The sequence below is a fragment of the Orycteropus afer genome, unplaced genomic scaffold (assembly GCF_000298275.1).
Source record: "Orycteropus afer afer isolate SDZICR_OR568_19922 unplaced genomic scaffold, OryAfe1.0 scaffold00063, whole genome shotgun sequence".
NCBI lineage: Eukaryota > Metazoa > Chordata > Mammalia > Tubulidentata > Orycteropodidae > Orycteropus > Orycteropus afer.
Window position 1 is genome coordinate 6,491,245 of NW_006921650.1, and position 14,417 is coordinate 6,505,661.

The following is a 14,417-nucleotide window of genomic DNA, read 5'->3' on the forward strand; positions in this document are numbered from 1 at the left end:
GTACATTCCATGTTCTGATGATTAATGGATGTCTGTGGCTGTTTCTCCTCAATTTGAGTGGTACCACATCAGCAAATGGAGGTCTCAAAAGCTTTACCTTATCCATATGAGTAAGGCTGGGTTTACTGTGATGATGCAGCTCTTTCCCAGTCCTATTTTGAGAGCCTTCTAACCTAACCGGACTATTCAGAAAGTTGCGTGGTAATGTATCAGACAGTGTTTCTTTGCTATTCATAAGGTTTTCCCTGGCCAATTCTTTGAGAAGTGGACAGCCTCTTCTTTCTTCCCTGTCTGTCTCAGTCTGTAAGCTGGGCTGATATCTGTGCACCATGTACAACCCGTTGGGTTTGAAACACCAGTGGCTCAGCCTCAAAACTCACATCAACACGTCACCACAGTAGGACAAACCGACTGACAAGTTTGTCTCTCTGTTGGAAACCTCTCCTACCACCAGGTGGCACAGAGAAACAATAATTAGAAATAAAGATATTACAAGAAGTTGATTATGATTGTAGCTTTTCTATTGGTAATTGAGTAATTCCTTCATGCCAGTCTGTTGTGTTGAGTAAGAAACACTGGTCAGTGGTTCTCACATTTGTGACAGGGAAAAAATATGTATCATGTAAATTCAGCCATAAACCAAAAAAAACCAAACTCACTGCTGTTGAGTCGGATCCAAGTCATAGCGACCCCTCCTTCGGTTTCCGAGGCAGTATCACTACGGAAGTAGATTGCCCACCCTTCCTTCCAAGGAGTGGCTGGTGGGCTTGAACCACCAGCCTTCTGATTAGCAGTCAAATACCTTAGACACTATGCCACCACAGCCCCCAATTCAGCCATATGCAGGAATATTTTTAAAAATAAAATTTAGACTTCTAAGTTTTACTAGCTTCTTTGCAAGCTGATATTTGTCACGGTATTATTTTCCTAATCTCTTTTGGCATCTTATGTATTGCAGCTCTGTAGTGACATTTGCATGACATTTATTTAACTTCATTAGGTTTCAGTTTCCTTATCTGTAAAATGAAGGAATTAGATTAGATGGTCTTTAAGTCCGTAAGTCTACAAGGAGTATGAATCTGTGAAAAGCTGTGTTTTCCCTAAATAGATGATGAGCCACAGTAACAGCTATGATAATATGCACTTGACTAGAAGAAACCAGCTGTCTTGGGTATCTAAGATAGCTTTAACAAACAATATTATTCTCTTACGGTTTAGGAGGCTAGCAGTCCAAATGCAAGGCGTTGGCTCTAGGGGAAGCCTTCCTCCTCTGTTGGCTCTGGGGGAAGGTCCTTGTTCCTTCAGCTTCTGTCTCCTGGTTCCTTGGAGACCTGCATGTGGCTTGGCAACTCCCTTGCTCCCTCTCCACTTCTCCATTGTTTCTTTAATCTCCTTTATATCTCAAAAGAAACTGACTCAAACTACATTCTATAGTAATCCTGCCTCATTAACAACAAAGGCAAGCCATTCCCAAATGGGATTATAACCACAGGCAACCAAAAAAACCAAACTCACTGCCACTGAGCCAGATCCAACTCACAGCAACCCCTCCTTGGGTTTCTGAGGCCGTATCACTACAGAAGTAGATTGCCCAGTCTTCCTTCTGAGGAGTGGCTGGTGGGTTTAATTCACCAGCCTTCTGGTTAGCAGTCAAATGTCTCAGGCACTATGCCACATGCATGTTGTTGTTGTTATGTGCCATGGAGTCGGACCCGACTCATAGTGACCCCTCCTTGGGTTTCCACTGCAGTATCACTACGGAAGTAGATTGCCCAACCTTCCTTCCGAGGCGTAACTGGTGCATTTGAACCACCTGCCTTCTAGTTAGCAGTCAAGCACCTTAGGCACTATGCTACCAGAGCTCCCACACCACAGGCACAGAAGTCAGGATTTACAACACATATGGATGACATCACTCAATCCATAATACGAGCTATATTAACAAAGGCAAAGCCTAATTGCCCAGAAATTATAGTTTATAAAATTTGATGTGAACTCTTTGGAAGTTCATCCATGGCATTATTCTGATTCTCTGGACATTAATGTGGCTTTACTGCTGCCTTGTCTGACACCTGGGCCCAGTGGCCTGGAGTTGCTGCAGGCTTCTCTAGCTTGCTATGAAAGAGGATGCCTCTGCCCACCTCCACTCTTCTAGTTGTCTTTCCCATGGTCTGCCCCAGCCCCCCAACACCTCACTGATTACCCTGCAAACATGCAACAGCTGTAACCATTTTGCCATTTTCTTAATACCTTAGTCACAGACATAAGGATACAGGAGCATAATATCTAGGCTTGGGACATTTGTGCCAGACGACTGGAGCTGAAGGAGGGTGACTTGGCTATGATGGGCTTGAATCTGTTTTAAGTTTGGACATGACCTGAGTCAAACTGGGGTTGGCCCTGAGTCTTGGGAGCCAAGAACAATATCACTGCCTGCCTAAGCACCTGACACACAGTGCTGTCCCATGAGAGCATTTGTTGTTGTTATTATATGTGCCGTCGAGTCAGACCCGACTCATAGCAACCCCTCCTTGGGTTTCCAAGGCAGTAGCACTATGGATGTAGATTGCCCCATCTTCCTTCTGAGGCATGGCTGGTGGGTTTGAACCCCCAGCCTTCTGGTTCACAGTCAAGTGCCTTAGGCACAATGCTACCAGAGATCCTATGTGAGCGTTAGGAGACAGAAATCAACTGGGCAGAGTTTTTTACTGTATTGTTTTTTTACTGTATTTCTTCAGTTCTCATATCATATTTCCGATTAGTTACTGGATACGGAAGTCTAGATAATGCCTCATAGTCTTAATGTTACAAAACAAAGCAAACTCAATTCACCAATTCCCTCCTTCTGGTAAGTTACTGCTGCTTTTTATCTTCCACAAAGTAACACTCAAGACTACCTGAATTCATCTTTATCCCTCACACTCTACTTTCAGCTGGTTAAAAAATTCACTGTAAATTCAAATAATATGTCAAATATTAACATTTATTTCCAGTTTTCCTTATATGCATATGTGCATACATGTTTTAACAAAAATCAATCATTTTGTTTATGTAGTTTTGTATCTTTTTTCATACTATGTATTTTATGAATACTAGTAACTCATGTTACTAAAAATTCTTTGTAAATGACATTTCTGATGATGGTGTACAATTCCATTATGAACATATCAAAAATCATTTTCCTCATGTTGGATCTGTTCCTGGTTTTTTACTATTTTAAACAATGCTAAAAATAACCTCTTTAAAACCTATTTTTGTCCACATTTACTATTTTCTTAGCATGGATTCCTAGAAATGGAATTACTAGATCAAAAGGTATAAGTATTTTTAAGATTATTGATACATACTACCTTTCTATAAAGATTATGGTAATTTATTTTTACACCAGCAGGATAAGTGTCTCTCTGTGCCTTTAAGAAATCCGATTATCCCCACCTCCTAGAATTCATTCTAGTATAGTCTCTTCCACATAACCAACAGCCTACAGCAGAATCGAGGCTATGTCACTTCCAGATTAGGTAATAAAAAGATTGTGGCTTCTGTCTGGGGATGTACATTCTTTCTTTTTCATGCTCTGAGGTCAGGGGTGAGTTGGGGTGGGAAGCCAGGTCATGAGCAAAGCTATGGAGAGGCCTGCAGAGTGAAGATCTGAAGCCTCCTGCAACAGCCACAGGAGTGAGCTGTTTCCCCTACTGTGGACTGAATTAGGACCTCCGGTAGCATAGTGCCTAAGGTACTTGACTGCTAACCAGAAGGCTGGCAGTTCAAATCTACCAGCCACTCCTCAGAAGGAAGGTTGGGCAATCTACTTCCATAGTGATACCACCTCAGAAACCCAAGGAGGGGTCACAGAGTTGGGTCTGACTTGAGAGCAAACAACAACAAATGGACTGAATTGTGTACCCTAAAATATGTGTTGGAATGCTGATAAGGCACTTGGCTGATAACCAGAAGGTCAGCGGTTCAAACCTATCAGCCACTCCATGGAAGGAAGATGGGGCAATCTACTTCTGTAAAGATTTACAGCCTCAGAAACCCAATGGGGGTTGCTATGAGTCAGTGAACTATACCTGTGGATATAATCCTATTTAAGAAAAGGTATTCTTTGATATGTTAATGAGTACAGAGTGTATCTTTCTTAAAACTAATCACTTTTGAGATATAAAAGAGCAGGTTAAACACAGAGAAAGCAAGGACTAAAGGGAAGATAGACATACATGAGGATCTGCAAGGAACCAAGGAGCAAAAGCAGAAAAGAGACAAGGACCTTCCTCCATTGGCCGATAGAGTGGGAAAGCCTTCTCAAGAGCTGCTGCCCTGAATTTGGACGTCTAGCCTCCTATACTGAAAAAATAAATTTTTTTGTTAAAGCCATCCACTTGTGGTATTTCTGTTACAGAGCACTAGATAACAAAGCCATTCAGCTACCTTTTTCTCTCTTGCAAGGGTTCAGGAACGATTTTTTGTAAAGTGTTCTATATTTGTAGGGACTAAAAACCTGTGGTCTATCAGCAGGGCAGTATGTAAACAAATTACATATATGTAAAAAAATATATATTTGTCTATAGATAGATGATGAATCTGTCATTGCCAATTCTGAGTGCTACAACTTTGGTGTTCCTATTTATGCCATTTTTTAATACAGAAAGCTCCATTTAAGTTGTTCAAATGAAATAAATCCAAAGTAAAGACATTGTGAAAAATACATTTTAATCCAAAACTTTTGAACATTAGCATTTAGAAAATTATTTACAATGGTATTTACAATCAATTTTATTATAATTTTTGTGAATATACAGGTAACTATGTACTCTGGTAGCATAGTGCCTAAGGCACTTGACTGCTAACCAGAAGGCTGGTGGTTCAAACCCACCAGCCACTCCTCAGAAAGAAGGTTGCGCAATCTACTTCTGTAGTGATACTGCCTCGGAAACCCAAGGGGGGCTGCTATGAGTCGGGGCCGACTCGACGGTACATAACAACACGTACACAGGAGAGTCCCTGGGTAGTGCGGATGGCTAACCAAAGGGTTGGAAGGTTGATCTACCCAGAGGCACCTTGGAAGAAAGGCTTGGTGGTCTACTTCTGGAAAATCAACAGTGGAAAACCCTGTGGAGCACAGTTCTGCTCTGACACACGGGGTCTCCAGGAGTCAGATGACTCAACAGCAGCTGTTTTTCTATGTACATAGAGCTATGTTATCTACAGTTGCTTCTTTCCAACACATAAACCATTAACTGTAGGAAAAGAGCAACAGTTAAAGCGACTACAATTCAAAATCATGACGATTAGCTTAGCTTCTGACATATTTTCCTGACATATTTTTCTATCCTAAAAATAAGACAGAAGTGTGTGAAACTTCCACTTTCCCCTATTTTCTACACTGTTGCTCTCTCACGTAACTCACCTGAACAATTTCCTGTAATAAGCCTTCTAAGTTCATGACATTGTTTTGCTTCATTGTATATTCATGGCAGATGGTTTAACTTTGGGATGAACTTTTTAAAAGAGATCAATACTAATGACCTAGTAATCACTCTCCAATAGCGGTTCCAGAAACCATCAAATGGAATGTCTGTACAGTACATTTCCTGTATGGTTTTAATGCAGTTGACGGTCTGCAAAATAAAATCTTAAGATTTGAATTGGAAGTCTCTTTTGACTGAGGAAGTAGTTGAAAACAATTAAAATAGAATGATTCTGAATACTTGTTTGCTACAGAACAATTAGGAAAGTTTTAAAAAGCTTGGGTAAAAAAACCATTTACTAATCACTTTCTTTAAGGTTAAATCAGCAAATAACAAATTTTGAATGTTCCGTCACATTTTCTAGGAGTGAAAACTTAAGGCTTATGTGACTTTATGATACTGTTGGTCACATCTTCATTTTATTTGATTGTAAGCCCTTGGTCAGAAATCCAAACCTTAACTAATATTTTGTTGCTGTGAAAAAATACAATCAACTGTATGATAATTTCCAGAAATAAGTTATGGAGTTATGGAGAATAACGGACACTATGTGTTCCTAATGGTCTCTCCCTTAAAAATGACAGGCTGTGCCTGGGAAGATACATATATGGAATGTAATAATTAACTTCAAAATATATTTCTTTCTTTACTATCCCTTTTACTTTTCCAAGTGACCAGTAATAAACAAGCTAGTGATTACTGGGATGTTGTTGTTGTTGTTATGTGTCGCCGAGTCGGCCCCGACTCACAGCGACCCCTCCTTGGGTTTCTGAGGCAGTATCACTACGGAAGTAGGATTGCCCAACCTTCCTTCCAAGGAGTGGCTGGTGGGTTTGAACCGCCAGCCTTCTGGTTAGCAGTCAAGGGCTTTAGCCACTATGCTACCAGAGCTCCTGATTACTGGGTAGTAGGGAACAAACTTCTTTTAGGTCATTTTTTCACCTAAAAATTTCATTAAGGAAACATGTGTCATATCCTGTAGTATGACCATAATATAACTGGAAACCCAGTTTTAATTTTTAAACTACAAGTGGTTGGCAACGGTTTCCTTAATAGTTATTGCAGGAGTAGGTCCAACATGTGTCCATATATAGCCCTTTTCTGGTCTGGTGGGAACAGTGGGAAATGGTGAAGATCTTGACTTGAAATATTCCGAAGGTGCATGACAAACAAATTCCAAGTATTCCATCTTCCTTGGGAGATCTTCCTCTGGTCCTAACAGGCAGAAAAGGTTAAATATAGAGGCGGTATCTCTATGGAAGCAGATTGCCCAATCTTCCTTCTGAGGAGTGGCTGGTGGGTTTGAACCACCAACCTTCTGGTTAGCAGTCAAGTGCCTTAGGCACTATGCCACCAGAGCTCCCTGTGAATATATATATGTATTATTTTAACAAAACATTACATTCCTTAGACACTAGGAGCTACCCAAGCTAATACCATGACATCAGCCCTTGAAGCATGCATTTCTCTCAAGTTACTGCCCATCAGCATTTCTCATTTCTTCCACTTTACTCTCCTTAAGGCATGAAACCTTCTCCCCCAAATTGCGACTCAATATAGAAAAAATTCTAAAAATAATATTCAATTAAAAAATAATATAGTGTTTATTATATACCAGGTACTTTTCAAAGCACTTTACTTACAACAGTACTTTGAATCCTTAAAATAACCCTGAGGTAGGAATTATTATTTCCATTTTACATAGGAAAGTGAGGCAAGAGATTATAAGGACTTTGCTCAAAGTCACACAGCTAGTAAGAGGCAGGGCTATGAAATTAGGTAGTCTAGTTCCAGAGTTCATGCTCTTAACCTCTATGCTCTGGAAACCCATTGCCATCAAGTTGTTTCCAACTCATAATGACTTTATAGGACAGAGTAGAACTGCCCTATAGGGTTTCCAAGGCTATAAGCTTCATGGAAGCAGACTGTTGTATCTTTCTCCTGTGGAGCTGCTGGTGGGTTTGGAGTGCCAACCTTTCAGTTAGTAGTCATGCTTAACCACTTTACCACTGGATACGCCCCTCCTCTGGATCAAAGATGATGCATATCAGAATTTTGGGGGACTGGAAAGAGAAGGGGGTAGGGGAACCCCAGAAGTGATTCTGACACATCACTGCCCAGGCAGAGAATCCTGCCCCAGAGATGAGTTAACTGAAGTTCTCTTCTTCCACATTGTACTCTGTCACAGCGGTCGCTATGAGTGGAAATTCATTCTACAGCACCTAACAACAGCAACAATAATGTACTTCTAAGGAGTCCCTGGGTGGTGCAGGTGGTCAAGGAGTTTGGCTACTAATTGAAAGATTGAGGATTTGAGTCCACCCAGAGGCACCTCGGAAGAAAACACAGGCGATCTAGTTCTGAAAAATCAGCCGCTGAAAACCCTAAGGAGCACTTTCTATTCCGACACACACTGGGTCACCAGGAGTCAGAACTGACTTGACACTAACTGGTACTGGTATGTACTTAGAAGCAGGAAACTAAACCCTTTGGTCATGGAGCAAACCTGACATGTAAATGAAAATAATAGTGGAACATTACTTGTCCCTGGGATCTCGCTGAAAAACTTATATTTTTTTCTCACAATGTAAAAATGATGCACAAAGTTTGCAGAAAGACTGAAAAATTCTGGGTAATTTAAAAACTCTGAATGCTTTTAAAATTGTATCAATCAGTAACTTTTTATGAGGTTAATACTTGTTTTACACAGTATCACAGACTTACTTGCATTCAAGAATCTACACCACATGCAATAAGACACTCACCTATGATGTATGACGCGGGATCAAACTGGTCTCTGGGGCTAGAGAGAGTGGGAATGAGCCACGTCAGGGCTGCGCTCTTCTCACAGTACTGATCCTGAATGAAACCCCTGATCTGAGCATAGTAGGGCTTTCCATCTTGTTCATCAATCACAGAAACAACATCTCCTATTTGGTAATATACTCCCTGGGGAAAACAGAAGTCAACATTTAAATGGTAGCACAGCTATCAAATCAAAGATCCTTAATATGAAAGCAATGGTTTCAAAGGGGTCAATAAAGATCTTTGAGCAGGTCCAATAAAGTTGTTTCACTTTTAAAGGAAAAATATATGTATTTTTATGACAACTTGCATATGAAAAAAACATTTCTTTATAAAAGTACTCTGATTTTATACCACAACAGTACTATCCTCACATGCTTAGCCAGAGATACAAGCCATGGAGCGGTTAGGGCGCTTGCTGGGAGCCACACAAGGCAGCGGGAGCTCAAGCACCTGCAACAGCTCAGCGTCTCCTCTGCATGGCCTAAAGACGGGCCCTTAACTGGTGAGAATATGCTCCCTCCCCAACCATCCATTAAAAGAAAACAAGATATCAGAAATACACGTTAAAAGTGACTGAAGTACTTTGAACAATAATCAGTCTTTAGGATACTTTAATCCCAATTTACCATGTATTTCCCCAGACTCATTGCCATTTGTCTCTTCTCCCAGTTCAGTTTTACACCCTCCTGCAAGTTTCTTTCAAAGTCAAAGACTTGAATACATATTTTCAAGAGCCCCTCTATTACCCATAGAATGGAATACCATCACTGGTGTTACAAGCATTCAAGATTTCACACCTTATTCATTTCCTGCTCCACATCATATCCTACCAACAACTGTGTACACATCACATATTAAACCCTCCCTTTCCCTTTGCCTCTGCTGTTCCAGCCCATGTCTTCTCTCCTGGTCTTGAGCTGGAAAACATCTCTCCTTCTTTTGAATATCCATATGGTTGACCTGTAAGTTTGTCACTCAGCACTTCCTTAGGTGGGTGTAGTTCTCCATAGACCATATTCTCCATCTGCAGGTACAGGCTCTGAGTCATTACTGCTTCCCTCAAAGCAGGCCTTGACAGCAGGTAAAGCTGCTGGGCGTGCACCTCAACTATAAAAACAATCTGAAGAAATATTTCCAGTAATTGAGCTGACATATGAGTGCCTAATAGGCCAGGGATGTCTCCTGATGGGTCTCTATATTCCAAGACTAAAACCTTGAATCTGGATTACTGAGGACTGGTATATAGTCAGTGCAGGCCACTGACCAGTACTTGCTAGAATATAGCTATTATCAGCTTGTCCTTCTTCCCAATCCTTCCTGCAAATTTCTAAGTTATTTATCATATAAGTAATTTGCACTTACAGTTTGCTTTGTTCCCATGTATAATCATTATTCTCAAATTACAAATAATTGTATTTGTTCTCTCAAACACTGGTGACATAGCACCTAAGGCATGTGACTGCTAACCAGAAGGCTGGTGGTTCAAACTCACCAACCACTTAATGGAAGGGAGGCTGGGCAATCTACTTCCATAAAGATTTACCATCTTGGAAACCCAGAGGAGATCGCTATGAGTCAGAATCGACTTGATGGCAGTGATTTTTTTTTGTTTGTTTGTTTAGGACCCATTAAAAAACAGGGCCTTGCTTATCACAAGCATTCAAATACATGCTGAATGAATATTAATCCAAAATATGCAATAGTATGAAAGCAGAACGGCAATGCAAGACAGTCTCTTAGTGCAAGACTCCAGTGGCAAACCTACTACTTGGCACATGCTGTTGTTGTTATGTGTCATCGCATCGGACCCAACTCATAGCAACCCTTCCTTGGGTTTCTGAGGCAGTATCACTATGAAGTAGATTGTCCCATCTTCCTTCCGAGGACTTGGCACATAGGAGGTATTTAATAAATATATGTACGTGTATATTGTTGTTATGTGCCGTTAAGTTGGCCCTGACTCATAGTGACCCCTCCTCAGGTTTCCAAGGCAGTATCACTATGGAAGTAGACTGCCCAACCTTCATTCCGAGCAGTGGCTGGTGGGTTTGAACCACCAGCCTTCTGGTTAGCAGTCAAGTACCTTAGGCACTATGCTACCAGAGCTCCTGTTATGTGTATATATACCTGTAACACCAAACAGAACAACTACACCTGATCCATGAGGTCCTCTCATATGCTGGGAGGTTTAAGAATCTCTGGCAGAGAGAAGGGGGTGGGCAACACAGTAAGGTAAAGAACACTAGACTGGAGTCACCAGACCTGGACTCATGGAGCTGTTCTGCCACGGTATTGCTGCAAGGAGGTCACGGAACTATTCTGGGTCTTGGGCCCACACTCTTGGCTGTCACACCCGGTTCCTATTCAGCTTCCTCTCACATGCCTGGTCTGAGACCTAGTTCAGCAGCTGGCAGTGACCCCTCAAGCTCATCCATAACAGTGTTACCTGCCATTGCGTGCCACTGTGGTAGCCTCCGCAACACTGGCTATCTGCAGCATCACTTGAATATTTTGTTGCATTGTGCCCTCATTGTTTAATAATTGATGGTAGACAGCAATGTGAAAGTACTGACACTTGTACTTACAGGTCCCACATGCCTTTCCATTGAGATAAGCCTGGTAATCACTAAATCCTTAGCTCAACCAGTTGTTCCTGCACTTAACCTGTAAATGATATATATGTTGTGAAAATAACACGTCTTTAAAGTGATGATGATAATTTCTACCATACACCCAATACTTACTTTGCTAAGTGCTTAACATACATGATTTCACTTGGCCCAGTGAAGTAGCTACCTTTACAATCCCTATTTTACAGAAGACAAAACAGACTTACAGAGGTTAGACATTGCCCAGTTACATAGCCACTTGCCTAAGTAGTGGAGCCAGGATCAGTCCTAGGATCTGAAGTCTGGGCTTGGGCTCTGGTGTCAGACCGCCTTCCTCTATGACTCACTGGCTGTGTGACCCTGGATAAGTTAATTAATCTGTGCCTCAATGTCCTCATCCACAAAATAAGCATAAAAGAACCCACATCACGGAGACGACTGAGTGAAATGAAGCATGTAAAATGCTGAGTTCAGTGCCTATACACAGCAAGCACATACAACTTTAGCTATTACTAACCATGTATGAAATGCTAGAAATATAAGAGAGATGTCTGCCTATAGACTGTTTAGGTTGGGACTAACAACAACAATATATTCAGGAGAACTGATCCTGAGTCACAGTGTTTGATCCACTTAGGTCAGGTGTAAAGCAGTAACCCTGTAAGTACTGCCCTCTAACAGTTCAGACTCCAATGTACCAAATAGCCTTTAATGGCTGTTGCCTGTACCAAGCCTGCCAGGCATTGGTGGTCTTTTATATGGTCCAACTCCTTTGTTAAGGCTTCTGGTTCAAAAATAATGATTTGTCTTCACTTTCATTGAGTATCAGATGCTCCTGGCCTTTGGCCCTAGGAATCCTGATCTTCTCACTCTTTTATCAAGACATTATGACCTCTCTCACCAGACTTTTAGTAGGAGTTAGTCCCACCTACTGCCCATATTCCCCTCACCTCTGTTTATTGTGAGAATCTCTGTGCTCACTCTACTCAGTGGACACCACAGGTTCTCTACTCATCCCTTCTACCCTTCAATGCCACACTGACTTAGAAGTGTCACTCTTACCCAGCTTCCCAATGGGCAGCTGCATTTTAAAAAACTATTCCCATAACCTACATTAAAAAATACTTAAGACCCCATGTCTGGAATGTCTCATAACAGCCATCTACAGGAGAAAAACAAAAGAGAATAAAAAGCATAATTCTATCTTACACAGAGTAGCAGAGACTTTAGACCAATCCAGCATTAAATATATTAAACTAACAAATTAGCATATTAAACAATAGGCCCGAATTTTCTTTCAGTAACTCTAAGATGCTTACCTTGTAGAAAATTGATTCTGCAGTGATTATGGTAGAAACAGACTCTGGAGCTTTGATAGGCTATGAAAAAACAAAAGTGAAAACCTGAGCACAATCATTCTGTGTATGAAAGCCATATATAAGTCCTTCATTTTGAGAAACACTAAAATATGTTGGTAAAAAGAATTGGAAAATAAGATAATGATATTCTTAAAGTTTGTCAAAGTCATATATTTCTATTGCTGTTTCTGCTGCCATCAGCTTAAAACTCACCGAGAACCAAAGGACAAGTGCCTGATTACGCTGCTGAGATCTAACATGAAGCCCTCTTACACTCTTACAGCTTAATTACATATTAACATTTCAACTATTAAAATATACAAGCTCTAATAGTCTGGCATGACAGAAGTGAAACTAAAAAAACTGCTTAGGCAAAAACATTGTTCTACATCCTACTTTAGGAGCTCTGGTAGCATAGTGCCTAAGGCACTTGACTGCTAACCAGAAGGCTGGCGGTTTAAACCCACCAGCCACTCCTCGGAAGGAAGGTTGGGCAATCCTACTTCCGTAGTGATACTGCCTCGGAAACCCAATGAGGGGTCACTATGAGTCGGGGCGACTCGACAGCACATAACAACAACAACAACAATAAAGGAAACAAGGAGCTCTGGTAACATAGTGCCTAAAGCACTTGACTGCTAACTAGAAGGCTGGCGGTTCAAACCCACCAGTCACTCCTCGGAAGGAAGATGGGGCAATCTACTTCCATAGTGATACTGCCTCGGAAACCCGAGGGGTCGCTATCAGTGGGTTCTAACTCCACAGCACATAACAACAACAATAAAGGAAACTATAACATCAGAGAGGAACTACTCATCAGTACAGGAAACCTTAAGAAACCAAAGGGGAGCCATTTGCCCAAAAACAAAGCTCAGAAGGCAGGAAAGAAGAGAGAATGGAACTGGGGAACCCAGGAAGTGGCAAAGGTGCTGTTACACTGAAGGGATTACAACCAATGTTACAAAACAAAGTGTGTATAAATTGTTGAATGGAAAACTGATTTGTTCTGTAGACTTTCACCCACACCACAATTTTTTAAAAAAATTGAAAGGGTATTGTTAATATCCTAAACAGTAAGTCTCCTTTAACAGAGCTCACTCTCCTCTAGGAGTTTTCTTGTCCAGACAAGTCCCCAAAAGCAGAGTCAATGTTCAATGGTGAAAAAGGAAAGCAATGGCAGGACACAGTACACACACAATGAAATTACATTTAATTACAGTAAAAGAGACTGTCCACAATCACCTTACATTTTTTAATTTAAAAATATGTCTTCTCCCTTTTCCTTTAGTAGAAACTTTCTTTTCAGCAGCTGGAGCAGATTTGTATTTCGTATTTCGGAGTCGAGCGGACCTCCTGTGAATTTCCTGCTTACTCTGTTACATAAACAATTAAAGAACAAAAAGTAAGAAAAACTGGAGAAAGGTGGCTGACCCGATACAACCATCTTACAAGGATCCCAGAATATGTGATTTACAAAGACACTTTACAAACACACTTCAAAAGTACTGCTTTTCTTTCTTTAAAAAAAAAAAAAAAGCTGGGTAATTACACAAACTGAAGCCTCCCAATAACCAAAAAGTGTAAATTGCTTACAATACCACAGGGGCAGGACTGGGTCTAGGCCAAGGCAAAAAACGATTATTTATTCGTGATGTTTATATGAGAAAAACTCTTTAACAACTTACTCCCCAAAGCCAGAAAACGGGTTAAGTTATGGCACCTCCTACAATGCAGTATTTATGCTGCCACTTAAAATAACGCGACATAACGACCTTACTTAACATAATTACAAAATAAATTTTATTAATACGGAGACAGGTTCAGGACATACAATATATGTAGCACGACCTCATTTTCGTCTCTGTGTATACATACGTATATTGAGATGTCTGGATGCTCTCCAAATTATTATCACACTGGGGGGATTTCTGAAGGGCTTTTGCTTTTCTTGCTTCTTTGGCACTGGCAATACCAACGAAGGTCTTTTCACCTGGGGGAGTGAGCCGGGCGGTCCGGCTCACCAGAGCCATCGCGATCCGGGGAGGCCCCGACCTGCGCCCCCTACCGCGGGCCTGACCTCCCTCGCCTAGCGCCCAGCTCGGCCTGCGCCAGAGGGAGGGGCCCGGGGAGCTCACCTGCTTGCCGCCCCCGCCCCCGTTGCTCTGCGGAGGGGC

The 14,417-nt window shown here is 41.3% G+C and overlaps 1 protein-coding gene across 1 annotated transcript in view; it reads right to left on the reverse strand.

Moving 5' to 3' along the window:
- Window positions 1-6,492: 6,492 nt before the first annotated feature.
- GATAD1 (GATA zinc finger domain containing 1) overlaps window positions 6,493-14,417 on the reverse strand; it is an 8,178-nt gene continuing 253 nt past the window's right edge. The window contains exons 2-6 of the mRNA XM_042780813.1: window positions 14,379-14,417; window positions 13,491-13,616; window positions 12,205-12,264; window positions 8,234-8,417; window positions 6,493-6,683 (exon numbers count right to left, since the gene is read on the reverse strand). The exon at window positions 14,379-14,417 is cut by the window's right edge and continues 117 nt beyond it. Of these exons, the coding sequence (XP_042636747.1) occupies window positions 6,493-6,683; window positions 8,234-8,417; window positions 12,205-12,264; window positions 13,491-13,616; window positions 14,379-14,417 (600 nt within the window). The remainder of the gene's footprint in view (window positions 6,684-8,233; window positions 8,418-12,204; window positions 12,265-13,490; window positions 13,617-14,378) is intronic.